Source organism: Phyllostomus discolor, chromosome 15 (genome assembly GCF_004126475.2).
Source record: "Phyllostomus discolor isolate MPI-MPIP mPhyDis1 chromosome 15, mPhyDis1.pri.v3, whole genome shotgun sequence".
Classification (NCBI taxonomy): domain Eukaryota; kingdom Metazoa; phylum Chordata; class Mammalia; order Chiroptera; family Phyllostomidae; genus Phyllostomus; species Phyllostomus discolor.
In genome coordinates this window covers 5786393-5803234 of record NC_040917.2, presented here as the reverse complement: position 1 = coordinate 5803234, position 16842 = coordinate 5786393, and the positions used below count along the sequence as shown (strand labels likewise).

Here is a 16842-nt window from a genome sequence, read left to right as displayed (position 1 = left end):
TGCGCATCTCGCTGTAAAATTTTTAAAACCACAAATATTAAAGTCTAGTTCATGACGTGCAGGCTGCAGTGTTTAGGGTCGAAGTGCACTGATGCCTGCAAGTTCCTCTGAATTGCACTTTTAAAAAAGGTCAGACTGATGAATGACTCCATGTATAAAACAGAAGTTCGCTACCGCAGAATTCAGTTGGTGGACATATGGGTGTTTCCTGTACAAGTCTTTCAAGATTTCTATAGGTGGAAACCCAGGAACAGGTCTTTTCAAACACCATTTCTTCCCGCTCTCCTTCAGATGTGCTCTGTGAACAATTCAGATTCCCTGAACCTCAGGAGCAGAGTAACCCGGTGGTTTCCAACTTCCCTTCCCTCTACAATTTTATTACGAAAAGGATCCACATCAGCTGTCAGCCTTGCATCTATTCTAGTGACGACTTTTAGGGTTGCAGGAGAGAGACACTATATTGATACTTAACACTCCCACACTTTCTTCGTCCACTTTCAGCTTTTGAGATCCCTTAGGCATTAAGGAATTTTAGGTTGGGAATTTCTTTCTGTTTCTTTTTTTTTAATCTTCACCCAAGGACATTTTTTCTGCCCTCATTGCGAAACATCAATGCAAGAGAGAAGCATTAACTGGTTGCCTCCCATATGCGCCCAGACTGGGGACTGAACCCACACCCTAGATATGTGCCCTGGCCAGGACATGTATGCTTTGACATATACTATTTGACAATACTATTAATCAAAACTTCTACACATCCAGAGTATCATGATTATTGTTCATAATGACCTTGAGGTACTGAAATAAAGCTGACTGCCATCTGAATCATCAAAATGATGTTAGGTATTACATATATGGAAGACCTTTTGGTTACAAGATGACGCTCCAACCAACTGAGCCACACTAGCCAGAGCTAGGTTGGGAGTTTCTAATGTGGTCCAACTCCTTTTCTAGAAGAACACTGGTTTATTTACTGGTATTCTCTTCCCAAAGCAGCATTCTCATACAGGGTATGGCAAAGGGAGGTATACAGTTGTTCATATGGAAAATATAATAACCAATAAATAATAACACAGAATGCACTCTGTGTTCCGTGTGCTCACAGCTGCACACCTCCTTTTGTTCCGCCCTGTCTGTTACACTATGAGGTGCCGGTCGGTAGGGAAGAAAGGTGGAGTCTCCCACGTATGATACACCACGAGGAAAAAGCTGGTGTTTCTGAAAAAAGAAGAACTGGGAAACGCTTGTACAAAGCAGTGCGTACCTCCTGTTCGGCCTGATAAAGCATGACGGTGATGTTCCGCTGGAAACCAGCATCGCCGGCATCATAGAACACCCCGAGACTGGTAATGACGATGGGGTGAAGAACTCGAAAGCTCACGCTGACAACGCGGTCCTCAGAGAGCCCTGATGAAGTGTCCTCCGGAAAACTGAACGCCTCGATTTCCTGATTCAAAACTAAGAAAGTAATAAATAAAAAGGAGATTTATAGAGTCAAATAATATAAAGTAATGAAGTTGACTTGACAGCAAAATCTAGATTATTTGTTATATAATTCTTTCCTAAATGGCAATTATTTTTTTAAATGCTTCAGAAATATGTTTGCTTTTAGGAAAAAAACAAACTTATTCTGAAATTTAAGAACAAAGTTTTTAGCCATATCTAAATAAAATATTTAATTTATCTAATTATCAGAGCTATTTTAACAGATTTTTGCATACACATGTGTACATACATATGTATAAACACCACAGGGGAATATTAAATTCAAAGGCATCTACTAGATTGGATAAGTAGAAATATTTTTAAAAAATACTGATTACAGTTATAAATAATGAATAAATTATCTTGCTCTACAAAGTCCAAAAAGCCTATTTCTTGGGCAATTTAAAATATTTGTGACATCAGGCAATTATTACAGAGAAAAAAGTAACTGAAATAAATTCAGATACACTGAAAACCCCTTGCCATGCAACACTGGTGAAGCAGAAGCACGTCCAACACAGTGCGCACTATTTACAAATATGTTACTGTCAGTCAATATACTTGGTATTAATAAGGATTGCATTTCCTCATTTTCAGACAAATAAAAATTGTTTTCTTCCCACCCCCCATGGATCACTTGGATCGCGTCCTTAGCATTCCTCGGATGCCAGTTTACACTCAGTAGATGCCCAGTAAAATGTGACTGAGTGGAACTGATGGCGCCTACCCAGTCACACACAAGCCGGAGGGAACGGAGGAAGATGCAGAATTTGTCCAGGGCCGGGCAAGCACTGGCCAGAGTCTAGACTGCAAATATACTGGAGGACAACGGAAGTTTTTCTCTTTAATATAGTCAGTAAATAAAAGATATCTCAAGTAGAAGCACATCTACTATGGGAAATAGGTTAAGTGCATTATAACATAAATATGTATTTTCTATCTAAAACAACGTACCTTAAAATTCAAGCTACCTGGACACAGGAAACCCTGCTGCTTTGATGATATTATTAATCAAAACTTCTACACATCCGGAGTATCATGATTATTGCCCATAATGACCTTGAGGTGTTGAAGCAAAGCCAACTACCATCTGAATCATCAAAACGATGTTAGGTATTACATATATGGAAATTTTCCATGAATGGAAATCTCCACTCCTTTACTATTAAAAAATAATAGTACTTTAATAAAAGTGGTTAATTTAAAAGTGAGGTTTTCTAAAATCTGGTTTGATTTTGGATTTCAAATATAATTTGTTCTAGGCTGCTATTACATCATCAGTCACACAACCTTTTGTTAGCTTCATGGCCCTTTTGGGTGAAACTTGAAGGACGTTCTCCCCAGAAAAACACAATCATCACACAGTTTCGCATACAAAGTTATCTAAATTCAGACACCCTGTGTAAGAAACCTGTTATATGATACAGACCTGAAAATACGGTCCAATTCATTTAACAAGCTGAATTAAGTTCAACTTTATAAAAAGGTAAGTTCTCCATAACAATATTTAAGCACCTAATATCTAGGAACTAGTCTAAATATAGAGTGGGGTAAAAACAGGTTTACAGTTGTTAGTATGGAAAATAATGTAATAACATTTTTTAAACTGATTTTAGAAAGAGAAGGACAGAGGGAGGGGGGGAGAGAGAGAGAAAGAAACACTGATTTGTTGTTCCACTTATTCATGTATTCATTGGTTGATTTTTATATGTGCCCTGACCGGGATCGAACCTGCAACCTTGGCATATCGGGAAAATACTCTGATTAACTGAGCTAGTCGGCCGCGGTGACAATAATTAATAGATAATACAAGAATGAACTCCGTATTTCATGCACTCACAACTGTAAACGTGCTTTTGCCCCACCCCGCATTTCATGTGCATCGAACTTATTTCATCCTTGCGTCAATCCCGAGGTAAGTACTCTCATCCTCGGTTGACAGATGATAAGACTGAGGCACAGAGGGGCAAATAACTGATGGAAGGTGCTGGAGCTGGAGAATGGCAGAGCCTAGATCTAAAGCCATGAAGCCGGACTACAGACCCCACGCCGCTATACTAGCACTGCCTAGAAAAGTGAGGTGTACATATAATTAATACCTAGGTCTCACAAATCTTAAAATACCACAAGTCATAATCAGCACATTTAAGATTTGGAAAAGTTTAATCTCACTTAGAAATGTAAACAGTAGCAGCTAGGAAAGAGCAGCCAGAGGGGAAATAAAGGCAGGGCCCTCACCACTGCAATGCAACAGAGAACTTAACACAGGAGGCTGGAAGCAAAGGCACCCCTTGGCCCAGTCGTCCTGAGCCTGGGTCGGTAAGGCTGCCAGGCACTCTGAACAGCAAGATAGTGTATGGGGTGGGGAGCTCTTGAAAGTCTGTGTGCATCACCTCCACTAGCTGGGAAAAGGAAAACCTTGAGACTGTGTATTCATCCCAAGGCCTGGAAGGGGGGAGAGGGAGCCTACAACACCCAAAGAAAAGCCCCTAAAACAACTTTAGTTAACTGCCTGCTTCCCATAGCGTGTTGAACAAATAGAGCCTGGAGCAAGATAAGGATCTGGGCTAACAGACCCCCACCCATATCTATGTTTGAGTAGTCATAGCTCCCCGGGACAGCTGGCACCACCTTTACCTGTCAATCAATATGAAACTTCTTCACCCCCATCCCACCAACTACATAAGTCCTCAGAACAAAGGACTAATCTCTCTTGGATCTTTTGCCACACGAGGGGCCCCTTGCCACCACGTTTTTGGCCACCTAGCCTTTGGCCACCCTTGCTTTTGCTTTCCCATTAGAACTCAGCACTAAAAAACTTTGCTTACAGGCCAGTAGGCTTGCTGATCTATAATTCTTTACTGTGTCGGCAAGAAGAACTGAGTTTCCGGGAGTTTCTCCTGTGACAGAACCACACTTGAACGTAATAGGAAATGCTAGTAATCCAAGAGAGGCAGTTACAGAGTTACCAACTTCTTAAAATGGGTTCCCTAGTAACACACAGAACCCCCTTAGGACCACCTTTCTTCATTCCCATCAGAACTCGCAGAAGTTTTTAACTAAGAAATTTAAAAAGTACTAGTTCTGTTTTTAATTTTTTACTCTTTGTTTCTTTTGTAGAAGCTTAGGCAACAATTCTACGAGAGAGTGGATTCAGAACATTCGGCGAGGCTATTATAAACCAACAGGCTGGCGGAATCAGCCGTTTTCCAAAAGTTCCAAATTCAGTAATTGAGGATTTATCTCTGCATGAGGAATTTCCAGATGTGCTCAAACCACTGAAAAATAAACCCTCCTGGACCCTGAAATTACATATATCTATAAAGAATCCTCACAGATATCCAGGGTGACCAGTCAAGTTGTTAAATGAATGAAGGATAAATTTTGAGGAAGGCTCCACGTTCATCTGCTAAAAACAGACACCAGACTATTCAGTGCAGCAAGCTCTCCCCCAACATCAAACGTGCACAGGGTGGTCACAGGGCGGAGGAGAGGAGACTCACCTGGGTCCGTGATGTTGAGCAGTCTGCAGGAGTAGGGGTCTTCCCGGTCCTCCACAGGCACGTCGCAGCCGCGAGCGCCTATTATGAACTTCACGAGCACGCTAGAGAGGTGCAGCATTAACAGTGGTTACTGATGTCCACCTGGTATCTGCGCGTTTCCTCACACCCACTTCGGAGCTTTTACTTTGAGACACAGTATTTATTAGCATTAATTCTAACTTCACTCTTCTCTTCTTGCAAAAAGAGGGAACAAGCAAATTCAAAGCTGCTAACTACCAACTGACTTGTGCGTGAGCCCTCCGCTGCAGTCCTGCATGTGGTAAAGCAAATGTGAACACGTTTGGCCTGGCTACCGGCAGAAGCTCACACCACTAAAGCAAACTACAGGAAAGTCAACTTCTCACGACCACAGCTAAAAACCTGTCTCTATCTGCAGTCTTCTCTGCTTGCTGTCTTTGACTTCAGCAGGTGTTCCTTTTGCTCAAGACTAGTCTTTCTTCCCGAGGGTCTGTCCTCTCCTCCCCTGGACCTCACCTCACTGGTTCCCTGGAACCCGTGGCTCCTTCCCTGCACTTTACAAAAATGGTGAAGTACTGACATCAATTTCTATCTACTTACTGTCCTTCATCTCCACCCATTCCTTTACAGTGAGATGCTACAAAGGAATAAACAAACTTGCAACCTCTAGTTTCTCATTCCCTACTCATTTCATAAAACAGAAATTTTAGCTTCCATATTCACCACTTCCTCTGAGACATCTACCACCAATTCAGCCACTGACCTGCTACTGAACCAGCAGACCCTGGCTCCACAGCTTAGTCTCCTTATGACACTGTCTTCCCTTCTTTCCAGGGCATGCTCAGTTGACACCACTGGCTCTTCTCCCCCAGCTGGTCCATTAAGAGTGGACAGGACCCCAGGGCTTTGCTCTGGAATCGCTTTTCACTTGTACTCCTTGGACAGTACTTATTCCCAAGGCTTTGACTAGCCTGGGAATGATTCCTGAATTAGCACCCCTCATTTGGGCCCATCCTCTAAGGAAAAGATCCATCAGCTCATTGGATGTCTTCACCTAGATGGCCCACAGAGAGCTGTGTGCTGGAGCCTGCTCCTATGGCTTGTGAGAGCAAACTGCTGAATTTTCAGGAATTCTGCCAGCTGGCGAGTTATTTATTTATTTATTTAGTGAGTTGGTTATTAAGCACAACCTTTATTAAAAATTAAATTACATAAACTTGCAATATTTTATTAATAACAAAGGAAACAAATACGCAACTTGATCATGTCTTAATCATTTCGCTATTATCTCTGCTTGTGAGGTTTTCTATGCCCATCGGACCCGTATGGAGGAAATATTACAGCGGCATGCTCCTGACTATCCTCCCAAACTCTGTTTGGAGATGTCGCATTGCATGCTTGACAGTGGCCATGGTGGGAACGCTCATGCCAGGGAAACCGGCAAACGCTACGGAGCAGGGTTCGATTTATTGTTTTGTTGACTGTCTAGACTTAAAGTGACAGAGGAAATGTTAATGTAGATGAAACTCAAAATGTGATGTGACTGTCGCCGTTCCATTGTGAACAGTACAAAACACTGAGGAACCACTCTGCCGATTCAGCAAAGTCATCACTTACTTCACGGACTACGAGTAAAGCTATCCCTTCAGCCTTATTTTTCAACTGAAACATTTATGTCAGAACTACACTCCTGTCAACTGCAACCATAAGCTGGTTACAGACCCGAAAGCCTAGCAGGCAATGAAAGCACTCTGTGAGAATCAACTGGCTGTGTGGACTTCGCAGTCCAGAGCACTGTGTATGTATTCTCTGTCAATTACAAGCTACACATCCTTTCTACCAGCGAAGCCTGTCACACGCAGCACATACATGTAAACACACTTCCCTTTGGAGGGCCGGACGGTAAATGTCCACCAGCACGCCACTCTCTGCAGGTGCCTCAAACTCCACGCGTCCGCAGCTGAGATCCTTCCTACGAACCTGTCCCCCTCGTCTAGCATTTCTGGTCTTGACTGGTGACTTCACTACTCTCTGAGGCAGAAAGCTAGCCATCATCCCAGACTCCTCCACCTCTTTCTACATCCAATGACCTTATTTTCCCATAACATCACCACTCAGTTGAGCCGCTCAGCAGTTCATGATCTGACACAGCCCACCTCTCACAGTTACACCCCTTCCTCCTCCTTCTCTCTTTCTACCTCTGTCTCTCTGCCCCGCTTCTTTCCCTAGCACTGTATCGCACACTCATTCACAAATACTCCCAGCCCTTCCCCATAATCCCTGGGCTCCAATCACACAGAACTGCCTGGAGTTTCCCAAACTCTCTGGGCTATTTTATACCTACGTATATCACAACACATATAACACTTAATTACACTTTTAAATCTATTTCCTTCTAAACGAGTCCCCATAAAGGCTCAGGCTACATTGTATCTATCTTTGTAGTCTACCACACATTGTATACTACCTTATACAAAAGACACTATTATATACTTGTGAAATTGACAACTTAATAGTTTTATTACAAACGGTTTCAATTAAATAAGGTCCTTGAAATATGTGCTGAGTCTGGCTCCCTCAGCAAAATCCAAGATTTGGAAGTAAACCATAACCACAGAAATGCAAACACTTCTACTACAGGCCAATTAAGGTAGAACACCTTTCATAAACAAATAGCATTTAGAAATGAATAAATTTGCTAATTAAATTATTGCAGATATTTACCAAATTTGTTTTCTTAAGCCATCTTAAATACTCCTACTGGACCCACAAAATTACTCTGCCCTGGGAAGTTATTTTTGGCTCATATCTATTTTTATACAGATATCTCATCATTTTAATAAACAAATCACCAAACTTACTAAATTTAAAGCAAGAATGCTCTGATAGCAAATAAACTGCTGGTGAGCATCTGAGTGTTAACTGCATCCATCACAGCTACTTCTGAGTCGGTCCCCCAGTAATTGGTGAATGCCTCACTCTGTGCCGAGTCGGGTCTGAAGCCCTGGGAATGTATCAGTGGAAAAAGCTGATGCCTCTGCGCTCAGGAAAGTTATGTGCTAGTGGGGAAGTACATTTATAAATATTCAACTAAATATAGTGCACATGCTGATTGGCGGTAAGTACTGAATGTTACTATGAAGAAAAATACAGCCAAGTAAGGGAAGCTAGAGATGGAGGAGGGGTGGGGTGCTATTTAATGTGGGGCATCTGGTAAGACAACATCTAAGCAGAGGCCTGAAGAAAGACAGCCATGAGCCTACCCGGTGGAAGAGCGGGATGGGCAGGGGGACCAGCAAATGTGAAGGCCTTGAGGAAGGAAAACTGCAGTGCCCTGAAGCACAGCCAGGTGGCCAGTAAGGGGGAAGTAGATAAAAGATAAGGTCAAAGGCCACAATAAGGACTTGATCTCTCCCTCTGAGCAAAAAAAGAAGTCCATGGAGGGGTATAAGTAGAGACCTGATGTGACATTTTGAAAGGGTCAGTCAGGCTGCTATATAGAAAATAAATATAAGGAAACAAAGGTAGAGGCAGAAAACTCAGATAAGGAGACCTCTGCAATAACCCAGGGGAGAGGTTCGAGCCTAGGCCAGGATGGTAGCTCTCGCCGCAGCAGTAAACAATCTGAGGGCAGCACCAGGCAGACAGGCTGACGGACTGGACGTGGCATGGCAGAGGAAGAACCAAGGTACCATCGTACTGCGGAGTCTTTAAACTTCCTGTTTCCCAGATGCCTCAGCACCCTCACAAACAGTCTGTGGGCATCCCACCCAGGTGGCCAGTGTCGGGCTGCTCGCTGCCACAGGCTCCCCTCCTTGCCCTCCCCTAACTGTGACAGTGACATTCAAACACAACAATAAGATCCCCTTGCACCTTTTGCCTGTACAGCTGACCCTTGCACAATGCAGGTTTAAGATCCATGATCCCAGTGCGGTCAAAAATCCATAAATAACTTTTGACTCCTCCCAAACTTAACTACTGATAGCCTACTGTTGACGGGAGGCCTCGTCAATAACACAGACAGTTGATTAACACATATTTTGTATGTTATATGCATTATAAACAGCATTCTTACAACAAAGGCAACTAGAGAAAATGTTATTAAGAAAATCATAAGGAAAATACATTTACAGTAGTCACTGAAAAAATTCACGTATGAGTGGAACTGTGCAGTTAGTTCTGACCCCTGTTGTTCAAGGGTAAACGGCACACTCCACCTTGGAACCCTACAAAGGCCCTTGCCACAGGCCTCAGTCTCTCTCAGCTCCCCACATGTCGGGCTGAGCCAAGTCCCCAGATGCTTCTCTCCTATGGGGCCCTGTGTGGCGTGTGGGCCTCCCTTTTCAGGGGCTGAGCATAATAAATCCGTTCATTTCATATGCCTCTCCCAATGTAATTTCTGTGGACACGCTGGACTGATCCTTAAAGACCTCACGAGGGGGACTTACTGCCCCATTTACAAGACAGACAGCAAGGCTTTTGATCTAAGCAACTGGCAGAGTGGGGCCATTATTTTCTGAGATGGCAAAGACGATATAGCACAGGTGGCAAAAACAAGGCCTGCGGGCTGAATCCAGCTCTCCACCTTGTTTTATCCGGCCCGGCACCTAATTTCTACCTGGCGGCAGCACCGAGCTCCTTGCCCCTAGTTAAGGAGTAGTTACATTTACACAGTCCTCAAATTGTATTCAGCCCTTTGAAGGCAACCATGAGGCTGATGCGGCCCCCGGTGAAAATGAGTCTGACACCCCTGCTGTACAGGAAGAGCAGGTTTTGGAGCTGGTTCCAACAGTGGTGGTGATTCTGAGCCTTTCATTTGCTGGGAATAGGTTCTATTATCACTGTGATCATGAACGAAAGAAATCTGTCTTGAAAAGGAATGAAAGCTGCTATCAACAAGATAAGCAATCGATAAATGCTCACTGCTGGTGACAAGAACATTCACAACTGCAATGCCCTTGCACAGCCACTCAGTCTCAAGTGTGACGAGTAATGCACTCCTGCGGAGCCCTCCTCTGCTGATCCCCTCAGTCTGCACAGCACCGGAAGTGCAGCCTCCCGCGCTTCTCCCCCACTAACACCTCCTCACAGAATCTTCAGAGGCTGGTCTCACCGAGAATCCAAGGCCTCCGGCTCCCAACCGGTCACCCAGCCACCTGATGTCCACCTGAGATGTGCCACCAAAGCTCCGCCCTGGAAGGGCAGTCAGGAGGAAAAGCACGGTGGATTGCACACACCACAGATTGCTCAACTAATGTGTACTACAGAACTGAAAGAATTAAGTGTATTGCTATGAAGCTGGTGAAAAGCATGTTTTGATATAAACATATCTAGGCAGAGAACTATTCTGGAATAGAATCTTTTAAGACTTGCTATTCTAAACCAAAGCAAAAACCAAACATCCTGAAACTAGGGATCTATAAAAAGTAGGTATGTTAATCAATGACTATATTCTCTCCCATCTTTCAGCTTAAAACTGGTTAAATTTACTTTGCAACTCTACTATATGGAAGAAAAGCAAAATAAAACAGCCCTTTCTCCCAGAAAAAAGAGGCTACATGTCTGAATTAACACTGGAGTATCCAAGAAGAGGTTTTACCAAACTAACTCTCTCATTTTTATTGTTTTTATAGCACTCTTATTCAGTAAATCAGGTAAGACGCCAATTCAGAAAACCTACCGTTGACTTAGTGTGGGATGTTGTATTAAATGTTTCAGCCAGGTGCTTCTTATCACATTTCGAAGTTCATGGTTATTGCGGGCTGACAACACACCAACTACCACATCATAGTGACTCGATTTCCATCGAGGAAATAGGGCCAAGTGATCTAGAAATGAGGAACAACAAATTAGAAATGTCAAGTCTCAATTACCAAGTTCAATATACAACATAAAAATGTTTATTACAAAATAATCTATGTTCGGGTTTGTAGAAAATACAAATACAGAAAGAAGTAACACCTTGGTGTCCTCCACACATACATAGGTACTCATGCTCACACGAGTATGTACATTCTTCAGAACAAACAGGACAGTTACAACAAGAATCAGTTTGGAAAGGCGTGTGGCATGAACTACAGAATAGTGGGCGGTAAAGGTCAATTAGGCCACAGTTAGAATTCTGACTCTTAGATCACATACAAAAGTTAGTGACATCTTGAACCTCAGTTTCCTTAACTATGAATGGGCATAATACTACTTCTCATGGAGTTGTAAATTAAGTGAGATAATGTGTATAAAGTTCCTGGTTTGGTACCAGGCAAGGCGCAGGCATTCAATGGCAACTAAAAACAACGGAAATATCCTTTCAAAGGCGAAGTCCTGCCTTCGCACTAGTTATGAGGTTTGGGAGACGAAGCTGAAAGACTCCCATGTCGGAAAGTAGCAGAACCCTTATTAATGCCAATAAATTCTACAGCCAGCAAACCTTTTATCACCTACTAAATATTCTAAAGAGTAAAGGAGGGGAAATAAGATTTCTAGTAAAAACAAAATCAAGTGACAAGTGAATAGCTCAGTTTTTACTGTCATAAGGTCTAATGGGCAGGATTATATTTTTAAAATGTGTCCTTAGAAAGAAGACAGAAGGGAAATACATTTTGTCCCTGTTTTTTTTAAATCACCAGTTTCAAAGCTTGAGAGTTACAAGCTTATAAATAACTCTGATGAGGGATCCATTTCATTTCTTTCTCCAATGGTGGAAATTGATCCAAAATGTTTCCAAAAATAAATTACTAAGGGCCAGAGATCTTTATTACATTAAGTGCAATGTTTTTATATGCCACAGGATCTAGGTATTCGGTGAGAAGACAACAAAAACATCACTTTTTCCAAAGAACTTAGTAAAATAATAAAAAGAAAATTTGGGGACAGATTATTCTAATAGCATAATTTAAGGGTATTACATTGTAACAATGGTAGGAATACAGAAATTCTTGTGTAAATACCTTATTTTCCACAACAGGTATGTTTCTTAAAGGGTACTTCAATTCTAAATGCATTAGAGATACTTGTTCTCTACCCCACTGTGAATCTTGCACTAAAACAAATTCTTAAAGGCACAATTTATTTTGAAGGTAAGTCCAAATTTTCATGAATTCAGCTTACTTATAAATAGGCCATATATACGGAACACCTACTATATACTAAGTACCATGTATAGAGTATGATTTTAATGCTTTGCATGTAGAGTATCATTTAAGGCTCACAGTCCTATGAGGCAGGTAGGTTAGGCTCCTTGTTAGACACATGGCAAAAAAGACACAGAATTCAGTAATTTCCTCTTAGTCAAACAGCTAGTAAATGGCTAGACTGTGATTTAATCCCGGCAATCTAACTGCATTCTTCATTGCTATTCTATTCCATAGCTATAAAGCTTAATGTGGCTCATCTGAGTCTAAATTTTGACCTTTTACCCATAACACCAGTTCAAGTGATCAATTAGTGATAAGTGAACCACTGAAAATGCTGGTTAGCACTTCAATTTTTTTAAATTAATGGTCCTGGAACACTTTGTTCCTCAGATATGCCTATACAATGAAAGTTGTACCTACTGCTGGAATTAACTCTAAATGAGGGTGAATTTGAAGGGTAACTTAAATGCTTATGCAATATTTGTAATGCGATCCCACCCCACGCCCCACTTTCTCACAGAGAAATATTAACAGTAAGTGCATTTCTGCGACAGGAGTGAGGCACACATAGTGACCAGACGTATCTGACACTGATCCCACAGTCAGCATGGGGCACACACAGGATCATGAAGAAGTTATTTAACTTCCTCGCGCCTCAGTTTCCTAACCAGAGAAAACGACACCAAATAAATGTCTTCAGATACTCTACTCCATCTACTTCAAAAGGCCTTCTCAAAAGATTAAGAAAAGCAAAAGGCCTATTTAGCCTAAACGCCTCATTTATCTGACACCAAAAAACAAGGTCGCTGCACACAAGTGAAATTCCAAAATAACTGAAACATCCTTTGAAATGCCAAACATCATTACCTTGTCTTGATGGATAATCAAAATAAATCTTTTAAAAATGGGTTACACGGAACATAATACAGCCCTTTCTTGATGACAAAATCTTCGTGAACAATTTCTTCATGAACAATTTCTCAAATTTATCTGTCTCATCATTCATTCTAGCCTCTGCTTCTCCCTGACTTCTCCTATGACTCCGTATCACACAAGAGCTCTCTAAAAATAAATCAGCAACTAACCAAACATGGAGATAACCATGTGGCAGGAGAAAATCCCATGGATTACGGCTGTAAACTGCCTTCTGATCTCACTCACTTCTCCCCGCCAGTCAGTCCCCGCTGCTGCTAAACCGACATGTCTAAGCTGCTCTTGTCAAACTGCTTTGCTTTACACACATTTCTCTTTTCTCCCAGAAGAGAAACACACGGTAGCTTTTGGTCTTTTAGAAAAGTTCTACTTCCAGCTACATTGAAAAATAGGTTTCTAAAGACTCAGTCAAAAAACTTGTTAGAATTCATAAACGAAGTTAGTGAAGTCACAAGATACAAAATCATTTTTGTATACTGGCAAAAGTCAGTTTTATTTCTATACATTAACAAAGTAACAGAAAAAAATAAGGAAACAATCCTATTTACATATATTACATGAACAAAAAGAATAATATACCTAGGAATAAACTTAACCAAGGAGGCTAAAGACCTGTATAGTGAAAATTCTAAGATATTGATGAAAGAAATTGAAGATGACACAAATAAATGGGAAAATACACTGTGCTCACAGGTTGTAGGAAATACTGTTAAAATGCCCACACTACCCAAAGTAATCTACAGATTCAATACAATTTCTATCAAAATTCCAATGACGATTTTTACAGCAATATAACCAACAATCCTAACATCTATGGAACCACAGAAGACCCAAACAGCTAAAGCAATCTTGAGAAGGAAAACAAAGCTGGAGGCATCATACTCCCTGATTCAAATTACATTATGAAGCGACAGTAATCAAAACTGGTATTGGCATAGCAACAGGCAGATAAATGAAACAGGACAGTGAGTTCAGGGAGAAAACCCATATATATATGGTCAACTGATTTATGACAAAGGGACCAAGAATATACAACGGGGGAAAAGTCTCTTCAATAGATCATGTTGGGAAAAATGGATAGATGCATGCAAAAGAATCAAACTGAAATACTATCTTACACCATACACAAAAATCAACTCAGAGTAGATTAAAGATATGAACATAAGACCTGAAACTATAAAACTTCTAGAAGAAAACATAGGGAGTAGGCTCCTTGATATTGGTCTTGCTCATGATTTTTTGTATTTGAAACCAAACACAAAAGCAAGAAAAGCAAAAATAAACAAGTGGGACTACATCAAACTAAAAAGCTTCTAAACAGCAAAGTAAACAATCAACAATAAAAAGGTGACCTCCTGAGTGGGAGAAAACATTTGTAAATCATGTATCTCATAGGAGTTGATATCTAAAATATATTGAAAAAACTCACACAACTCAAGAGCAAAAAACCAAACAATCCAATTTAAAAAATGGGCAGAGGGTGTGCTATCATCACTCTTGGGAGCATACTCACACCTCTCTTCCCTCTTGGGTGTGCATTTTTAGTTTTCCAAACTCTAAGGGTCCCCACGAAATTTGCAACCAAGGGAGTAGCGAAGAGCACCAGCCTGACTGAGGCCACCCCCTGAACCTGTCTCCAAGACTCGCATAGACACTTTCGTGAGCTGATGGCAGTCCTGCCTTGGCTCACTTCTTTTTCTTTTTCTTATACAGTTTTATTATACATTTTATTAGCTCTCAAGAATGGGTTCATGTTGCCTGAGCTTGAAGAACCAATATACCTTGGAATAATACAGCTCTGACTTTCCTCTTAATCTTTCTTCCCTTTTGTTAAATTTATTGAGGTGACACTGGCTAACAAAATTATACAAGTTTCAGGTGCACGATTCCACTACACATCATCGGTACACTTGGGTGTTCACCAACCCAAGTCAGGTCTCCTCCCATCACCATTTATCTCCCCTCCACTCTCCTCCATCTCCCTTTGCTCCCACTCCTCCCAACAATCACCACACTGTTGTCTGTGCCCATGAGTTTTTTTTCCTTTTTGGCTCAATCCACCTCTCCACCACTCCCCTAGCATAGATGTCAGCCTAAGAATCTCTATTTTGTTAGTTCATTTTGTTCATTATATTCCACATGTAAGGGAAATCACATGGTATTTGTCTGTCTCTGACTGGTTTATTTCACTTAGCATAATGGTCTCCAGGTCCATCCATGCTGTTGCAAAAGGTAAGATTTTTCTACTTTTTTATGGCTGAGTAGTATTCCATTGTGTAAACATACCACAGCTTTTTTAATCTATTCATCTACCGATGGACACCTGGGCTACTTCCAGATCTTGGCTACTGTAAATAATGCTACAATAAACATAGGGGTACCTGTATTTTTTCATATTAGTGTTTCAGGTTTCTTTGGATAAATTCCCAGACACAACACCATTGGGTCATAATGTAGTTCCATTTTTAATTTTTTGAGGAAACTCCATACTGCTTATGACAAAAACCCCAAGAATATATAATGGGGGGAAAAAGTCTCTTTAATAAGTCATGATGGGAAAAGTTGGTGGCTGCACCAGTCTGCATTCCCACCAATAGCACATGAAGGTTCCCTTTTCTCCACATCCTTGCCAACACTTGCTGATTGATGACAGCCACTCTGACAGGTGTAAGGTGATGTCTCACTGTGGTTTTAATCTGCATTTCTCTGATGATCAGCGACACTGAGAATTTTTCATATGTCTATTCGCCATCTGTATGTCTTCTTTGGATAAGTGTCTATTCAGGTCTTTTGCCCATGTTTTAATTGGATTGTCTGTTTTAGAGTTGAGTTCTATAAGCTCTTTATAAATTTTAGATATTAATCTCCTATGAGATGTATCATTGGCAAATATGTTCTCCCATTTAGTGGGCTGTCATTTCATTTTGCTGATGGTCTCTTTTGCTGTGCAAAACCTTTTTAGCTTGAGGTAGTCCCACTTGTTTTTGTTGTTTCACTTGCTCAAGAGGATACATCACAAAAAATAATGCTATGAGAAGTGTCCAATATTTTACTGTCTATATTTTCTTCTAGGATTTTTATGGTTATGAGTCTAACATTTAAGTCTTTAATTCACTTTGAGTTTATTCTTATGTATGGTGTAAGAAGGGGGTCTAGTTTCATTTTTTTACCTGTCCAATTTTCACAACACTATTTATTCAATTTTCACAATATTATCTGGACCCCATTGTATGTTTTTGCCTCCTTTGTTAATACTGACTATAAAGGTGTAGGTTTATTTCTGGGTAATATTAATGGACTATCAAGGGGTGAGTTTATTTCTGGGCTTTCTATTCTGTTCCACTGATCTATATGTCTGCTTTTATGCCAGTACCATGCTGTTTTGATTACTGAGGACTTATAGTGTAGTTGATATTAGGTGGCATGATTCTGCCACTTTGTTCTTCTTTCTCAAGTTTGCTGTGGATTATTTGGGGAGTCTTGTGGTTTCATATGAATTTTTGGAATATTTGTTTTAATTGTGGATACACCATTGGTATCTTGATAGGGACTGCATTGAATCTATAGATTGCTTTAGGTAGTATGGGCATTTTTATGTTAATTCTTCCTATCCATGACACAGTACCTGCTTCCACTAACTTGTAGCTTCTTCTTCAATTTCTTCAGTGCCTTACAATTTTCGACATACAGGTCTTTTACATCCCCTACTATGACTGTACGACAGTCAATCTCTCCCTTTATATCCATCAAGACTTGCTTTACATACTGAG

At 40.9% G+C, this 16842-nt stretch overlaps 1 protein-coding gene across 1 annotated transcript in view; it reads right to left on the bottom strand.

Annotated features, from left to right (window-relative positions):
* Positions 1-16842, bottom strand: part of B3GALNT2 (beta-1,3-N-acetylgalactosaminyltransferase 2) — a 55582-nt gene that overhangs the window by 28184 nt on the left and 10556 nt on the right. The window contains exons 2-4 of the mRNA XM_028531222.2: positions 10687-10834; positions 4989-5089; positions 1265-1458 (exon numbers count right to left, since the gene is read on the bottom strand). Of these exons, the coding sequence (XP_028387023.1) occupies positions 1265-1458; positions 4989-5089; positions 10687-10834 (443 nt within the window). The remainder of the gene's footprint in view (positions 1-1264; positions 1459-4988; positions 5090-10686; positions 10835-16842) is intronic.